General features: G+C 45.1%; 2 protein-coding genes and 1 long non-coding RNA gene across 3 annotated transcripts in view; 1 reads left to right on the plus strand and 2 right to left on the minus strand.

Annotated features, from left to right (window-relative positions):
- Positions 1-7,500, minus strand: part of LOC138968738 (folate receptor gamma-like) — a 376,265-nt gene that overhangs the window by 154,005 nt on the left and 214,760 nt on the right. The window lies entirely within an intron of this gene.
- LOC138968740 (uncharacterized) overlaps positions 1-7,500 on the minus strand; it is a 330,336-nt gene that overhangs the window by 98,720 nt on the left and 224,116 nt on the right. The window lies entirely within an intron of this gene.
- The window catches only part of LOC138969616 (gastrin/cholecystokinin type B receptor-like), a 99,263-nt gene continuing 93,304 nt past the window's right edge, over positions 1,542-7,500 (plus strand). The window contains exon 1 of the mRNA XM_070342476.1: positions 1,542-2,074. Within this exon, the coding sequence (XP_070198577.1) occupies positions 1,558-2,074 (517 nt within the window). The 5' untranslated portion in view covers positions 1,542-1,557. The remainder of the gene's footprint in view (positions 2,075-7,500) is intronic.

Below are 7,500 nucleotides of genomic sequence, written 5' to 3' on the forward strand. Positions count from 1 at the left end.
CGACATGATGGTCGGAGGAGGGTCTACCAGAGAGTAAACGAACGTTACGCGCCCAACTGTGTGGATGAGGCACCCGTTCATGGTGGTGGAGGCGTCATGGTGTGGGGGGCGATCAATACCGCTGGAAGGAGCACCCTGGTGCACGTCCAAGGGCGCATAACTGCCCAGCGATACGTGGAGGAAATTCTGCGCCCACACGCCCTTCCTCTTCTGGCTGACCAGGATGCCATATTCCAGCAGGACAACGCTCGCCCGCACACAGCACGACTCACCACCCAGTTCCTCACCGACCACCATGTCCAGGTGCTTCCCTTGTCATCCATGTCGCCAGACATGAACCCGATAGAACACCTCTGGGATGAATTGGACAGACGTGTGCGCAGGCGAGAAGAAGCGCCGGCAAATCACCGCGATCTATTGCAGGCACTTCAGGAGGAGTGGGACACCATCCCACAGCAAGATATCCGGCATCTGATCCAGTCCATGCCCAGAAGGTGCCGGGCAGTTGTTGCTGCTCAAGGCAGTCACACCCCCTACTGACTTGACAGCCTCGGCACCCAATCGTATTGATTGACTGATTGATTTGAAGATGCAAATGAACTGTGTGTGCATTCAACTGTGTCCATACCAAATTTCAAACAAATAATCTAAATATTGGATTTTCTGTTAATTTTTTCGAAAAATAAAACAAATTTGGCAAGTAGCAACTATGCGTTTCTTTTTTGGAACAGTATACATATATTCTTCTCATTTGGATGAGTCATCGTCTCTGTACTATATGTGTATAAAATTATGTACTCTCAACAAACAACAGCCACGAGGGGAGGCCTCGAGGGAAATTGATGCCATGACCTTTCGGTCTACTGACTTCGTAGTGTAACCATAGAGTCATCTAATGCAATAGTGAAGCACAGATCCTTTTTACCCTCCCCCCCACCCCCCCAACAAAGAAAATTAAGAAGAAAAAAGCAGTCCAGTTATACGGTTGTCCATTGACACAGTGGTTCCATGACCAGGTGAAATACTATGCGCTCTGGAATATTTAGCGGGAGCGTAAAAGTTCAGTAAGTACATTGATTGTTTAGCTGTTGTTTGAGAAGTTACGAGGTAGCCGGACGACACATTGACACGTGGAATGCACACAGTTTCAAAAGTTCTCTGTTATAATCTTCGCCGAAAGGAATGACAGAACCTCCTTAAACTTCACAAACATGGCGATTAGAACAAAAACAACTGAACAAACCAGCAAACAAAGAAAAAAGAAAAAGTCACGAAACCAAGTTATCCGCTTTGCAGCCTTCACAATTTCTTATTGAGCTAGTTTGAATTGTCATCTGCTGATCTCGTTTTTTGAAGGGTTAACTGGGAGAAGGCTAATTGCCCTCCGGGGAGCAATTGTCCGGGGGGGGGGGGGGGAGGGGGGCAGTTAGCCTACAACCATGTTGAGGACCTCGTTAAACGATCCCACACGTTCTCTGTTGAATGAACGATCCTGTCCTGTTAGTAACGTTACCGCGTGTGCTGACATTTCTCAGGGTGGAAGTCAAACAAGGAATCATGGCGCTGTTTTCTAACACAGCCAGGATGACGTCACTTCCTCCAGCCACGTCATCATCACCACCACCGTCGTTCCCAAGCAGCAGGAGCGTCACCCCCGACGCCGCCATCATCGCCAACTCTCCAATGTCACTCCCGACAGCGGAGCTGTACTGCGACCACATGTACAACGTGTCCAACGCCTCGACCATCGCTCACCTGGTGTTCCCCAATGCCACCCGGGACGACTTCGTGGCGGCCTGCCTGGGCGATGTCAAGGTGTCCAACAAGATGTCCGCCTTCCTGTCCATCCCCTACGCCATCATCTTCCTACTGTCCGTGGTGGGCAACGGGCTTGTGATCCTGACGCTGGTCAGACACAAGAAGATGCGGACCATCACCAACATGTACCTGCTGAACCTGGCCGTCAGCGACCTGCTGCTGGCCGTCTTCTGCATGCCCTTCACCTTGGTGCCCATGATGATGCAGGCCTTCATCTTCGGCAACGTCATCTGCGTCATGATCAGATACCTGCAAGGTGGGTGTTTCATTTGTTGCGCTAATACCTGTCAGGTATATCTCTGTTTCATTCTGTCTCTCTTTCGGTCTCTCTCTCTCTCTCTCTCTCTCTCTCTCGGGGCTCGACTTCCGGTGGTCGCTGTGGCAAGACACGAACACATTTGCTGTGTCAAAAGTTCGACATTTTCAGCAACAACAGCCACTAAGATGTCAGTTTTAGGCCTACCTAAAACTGTGGAGTCTATTCTGACCACCATTATCGCGGACCACGCTCTAATCTCCTGGAAGGTGACGGGCGAAGGCGACAAACCTGTCGTCGTGCTTCGCTTCAACTCCGCAGACCAACAAGATGGCGAGCCGACATTACCAGTGGGCGCGTGGAGACGCAAACCCCCGTCACAGATACGCCGCGACAAGAAAAGGGCAGAAGACAGGCGTGCTACTTCACGGACTGACGAAACAAGAACAGAAAACATTGTGACACAGTGCTCCACAGAATCAAACAAAAGACAGGAACAAGAAAATAAGGCAAGTGATAACATTGTTGACAGTAGGCATACTTCGCCATGCGGTCTATTTTTAGCCACCCCTGAGTTCATGCCTCCGTCACAACATGACAGTACACATTCCTGTGTTGACACGCCACGCTCTGCACGTGAGACAGACCCACCGCCTGCCACTTACACCAGGCGCAGTGGAGAGGAACATGTAAACAATAGAGACGACACCATGTGTTTGGGCGCAAGTGGTTGGCAGACCAAAGACTGTTCGCTTGATAGTGCGGTAAATCAGACAGACGACAACAGTGAGAGTCTGGAACACATGGAAAAGATAACGTCTGAAAGAGGTATTGACATCAGACACATCAAGCTGCTGGCTAGTGAACTGAGAGACCGCCGTAAACAAAGACTTCTCCGCGATAGAAGAAGAAATGAATCTTTTGATACTGTTGTATTTGAAGAACATATTGGCACCCAGAGTTTGTACTGCAAAAGTGATGATGTTGTGCTCATGTATGATTTCAACACAGATCGTAAACGCTGGTTCTTCGATCAGTCAGACAACATGACCAAGATTCAGAAACATGCCATGTCGTGTCTTCGGACATTGCCCCCGATCAGCAAAGATCGGTACGCTGAATTGTACAAAGAAGAACTGGAAGAAGATCTGAGAATAGTGTCTCGCGTAGTCCGCTTTTACTTAGGATGAACAGTTTCAAACACCGTGATGTTTTCATTCTTGGTTCTCTAATGCTGGTTCTTAATGTTCTCGTCACACAATATCTGTCACCACAGGGAAGAAAACAAAAGACTGAAGGACTGATCAAATCATGATGTTATGATGCATGGTATTGGTGTGCAGTGTGAGTCAAGGTATCCCTGACTCTGACAAATGCAGTGGACTCTCTATCGGACTTCCAGTAGCGAGAACTCTGCGCGATCGTGCATGCTTCGGTATATAGAAAGCTTTGTACTTCGACATCCCAACCCCACAACACCCTTTCGCTATAAACATGTGTTTTCGCGAATAAAACATTCTGATTCTGATTCTGATTCTCTCTCTCTCTCTCTCTCTCTGTCTGTCTCTCTGTCTGTCTCTCTGCCTCTCTCTGTCTCTGTCTTTCTGTCTCTCTGTCTGTCTGTCTCCGTCTCTCTCTCTGTCTCTCTGTTTCTCTCTCTGTCTCTGTCTCTCTCTCTGTCTCTCTCTCTGTCTCTCTGTGTCTCTATCTCTGTCTTTCTGTCTCTCTGTGTCTCTGTCTGTCTCCGTCTCTCTCTGTCTCTGTCTCTGTCTTTCTCTCTCTTTCTCTCTTTCTCTCTGTGTCTCTGTCTATCTCTCTGTCTCCGTCTCTCTCTCTATCTCTCTCTCTTTCTCTCTGTCTCTCTCTCTGTCTCTGTCTGTCTGTCTGTCTGTCTGTCTCTCTCTCTCTCTCTGTCTCTCTCTCTGTTATTTCCTTGAGCTTGTTACCCGTTACCTGCGTTTGCTTTATTGTATGTCGCTGTAATTCGTCATGGAGAGATACGGGCAAGGTGAGGCATGATGTAATTTGTGCAAGGTGTGTCATGATCTCATACCTTCAAGATGTGTCATGAACTGACACTTACAGGTTGTGTCACCATGTGATACCTGAACGGTAAGTCAAGGTCTGAAACCTGTCATGTATTGCTTTGTCTTGTTTTGTTCTATTTTGTTGTCTATGCGTGTTTTTGTTGTTGTGTTTTTTTAAGTACAGACGTATCAGTGCTTTATTTACAGCTTGTACTGTCTCTCTGTGTATTTAAAAACAAACTTATTTCACTCTTTTGTCATCTTGCTCTCTACTTTCACTCTGTTTTCTCTCTGAAAAGTGTCATCCTCTGTTCTTTGAGCTATATCTCTTGTTTCTTCACAATTGCTTAGCAGCGTCTCGTACAAGCTGTTCTGTAATTAAGCTTCACATTCTCGCTCGTGTCACCCTGAACTTAGGTCAAATGAGTTACTTCCCTTCGGGTCTCATGTATGACATGAGCGATAGCGTGGACCAATGATTATCAGAATGCGCTCGTGTCTGTGTCTTTATTGTGCTCCTTTTTTCTTTATAGTGACTGTCACCGATTGTTTCTGCAGACTGATGGATCATTCACTTACGGCTAATGGCCCAAATCGCACTAATGGGTTGTGGTAGACTCTCTTTGTAACGCTACCTTATTCTTCATTTCCTCACCATTCCATGCAATGTCCCTACTGTTGTCTTTGTAAGTACCTTTAAGCCTGTCATTAATTGGGCGAAGTCGACTACGGGAAGTATGCCTTAGCACTGATTGTTTTGTTAAAGGACTTCGCAAAGTCTTCGCGAAGTCGACTTCGGGCTGAGTTAAGGACCCCCTTTACTCTTTTGTTTAACGTATACGTCTGATCATGGCGCAGTGTTGATTTTGCTGGGTGTTTCTTTCTGGGGAGGGGTGAGGTAACATCTCTGACTCTTCTTGCCATCTCTGAATCTTTCTTCTTTAATTTCTACTGTTTCTTTCTGACTCGATCTCTGTCTTCCTTCCTTTCTCTCTTTAATATTCGGTTTCTCTTTTGGTGTCTCTCTGTCTCGCCTTCTATGTTCGTTTGCTATCTCTCTCTTCTGGTCTTTATTTGAATGTTCCTTGCTTTCTTTATGTCTTCGCTTAGTCTTTCTTTGCACTCAGTTTCGTATTTGTGTGTGTGTGTGTGTGTGTGTGTGTGTGTGTGTGTGTGTGTGTGTGTGTGTGTGTGTGTGAACGTACGTGCGTGCGTGCGTGCGTGATTGAGTGCGTACGTACGTGCGTACGAGCGTGCGTGCGTGCGTGCGTGCGTGCGTGTGTGTGTGTGTGTGTGACACGCGCGTGCGTGCGTGCGTACGTGCGTGATTGAGTGCGTACGTGAGTGTGTGCGTGCGTGCGTGCGTGCGTGCGTGCGTGCGTGTCACGTGTGTGTTTATTCCGATCCCGTTCTTTGCTTGTCGCTCTCCTTCTCTGTCTTTCATAGGTCGATACTTAGCAAGGTAGGTGTCAGAAAATCAGACTCTAATCGGCCCGGACTTGAGTAGTTCGGTTTTTGGGAGGGGGTAGGTGTGGGGAGCGGGGGGGGGGGGGGGGGGGGGGGTGACAAGAGGAGGGGCGGGGAGGGGTAGTGGTTACGGTTGGATTTGTGGGATATTTTGGTTCAGCAATATTGCCTTGAGCTAGTGCACTATCCTCGCGAAGTCAGGGCTTTAAATCTTGACGACGTGACATCCGTCAGGTTGTGTTAGCGTACGCTTAGTCCTTTACGACGCCGACATACCAGTCTCAGTTCAAGGGGTCCTTTTTATATTTAGTCAAGTTTTGACTAAATATTTTAACATCGAGGGGGAATCGAAACGAGGGTCGTGGTGTATGTGCGTGTGTCTGTGTGTCTGTGTGTGTGTGTGTGTGTGTGTGTGTGTGTGTGTGTGTGTGTAGAGCGATTCAGACTAAACTACTGGACCGATCTTTATGAAATTTGACATGAGAGTTCCTGGGTATGAAATCCCCGAAAGTTGTTTTCATTTGTTTGATAAATGTCTTTGATGACGTCATATCCGGCTTTTCGTGAAAGTTGAGGCGGCACTGTCACGCCCTCATTTTTCAACCAAATTGGTTGAAATTTTGGTCAAGTAATCTTCGACGAAGCCCGGACTTCGGTATTGCATTTCAGCTTGGTGGCTTAAAAATTAATTAATGACTTTGGTCATTAAAAATCGGAAAATTGTAAAAAAAAATAAAAATTTATAAAACGATCCAAATTTACGTTTATCTTATTCTCCATCATTTGCTGATTCCAAAAACATATAAATATGTTATATTCGGATTAAAAACAAGCTCTGAAAATTAAATATATAAAAATTATTATCAAAATTAAATTGTCCAAATCAATTTAAAAACACTTTCATCTTATTCCTTGTCGGTTCCTGATTCCAAAAACATATAAATATGATATGTTTGGATTAAAAACACGCTCAGAAAGTTAAAACAAAGAGAGGTACAGAAAAGCGTGCTATCCTTCTTAGCGCAACTACTACCCCGCTCTTCTTGTCAATTTCACTGCCTTTGCCATGAGCGGTGGACTGACGATGCTACGAGTATTCGGTCTTGCTGAAAAATGGCATTGCGTTCAGTTTCATTCTGTGAGTTCGACAGCTACTTGACTAAATATTGTATTTTCGCCTTACGCGACTTGTTTTCCTGTTTCTGTCTTTTTACATTTAGTCAAGTTTTGACTAAATGTTTTAACATAGAGGGGGAATCGAGACGAGGGTCGTGGTGTATGTGTGTATGTGTGTGTGTGTGCGTGTGTGTGTGTGTGTGTGAGTGTGTGTGTGTGTGTGTCTGTGTGTGTCTGTGTCTGTGTCTGTGTCTGTGTGTGTGTCTGTTCGTGTGTGTGTGTATATAGAGCGATTCAGAGTAAACTACTGGACCGATCTTTATGAAATTGTACATGAGAGTTCCTGGGTATGATATCCCCAGAATTATTTTCATTTTTTGGATAAATGTCTTTGATGACGTCCTATCCGGCTCTTTGTAAAAGTTGAGGCGGCACTGTCACACCTTCATTTTTCAATCGAAGTGATTGAAATTTTGGCCAAGCAATCTTCGACGAAGGCTGGACTTCGGTATTGCATTTCATCATGGAGGCTTAAAAATTAATTAATGACTTTGGTCATTAAAAATCTGAAAATGTTAATTAAAATTATGTTTTTATAAAACGATGCAAAATTACTTTTATTTTATTCTTCAACATGTTCTGATGCCAAAAACATATAAATATGTTATATTCGGATTAAAAACAAGCTCTGAAAAAAAAGAAAAAAATTATGATTAAAATAAATTTTCCGAAATCGTTTTAAAAACAAATTCATCTTATTCCTTGTCGGTTCCTGATTCCAAAAACATATAGATATGATATGTTTGGATGAAAAAC

This window comes from Littorina saxatilis, linkage group LG6, assembly GCF_037325665.1.
Source record: "Littorina saxatilis isolate snail1 linkage group LG6, US_GU_Lsax_2.0, whole genome shotgun sequence".
Lineage (NCBI taxonomy): Eukaryota > Metazoa > Mollusca > Gastropoda > Littorinimorpha > Littorinidae > Littorina > Littorina saxatilis.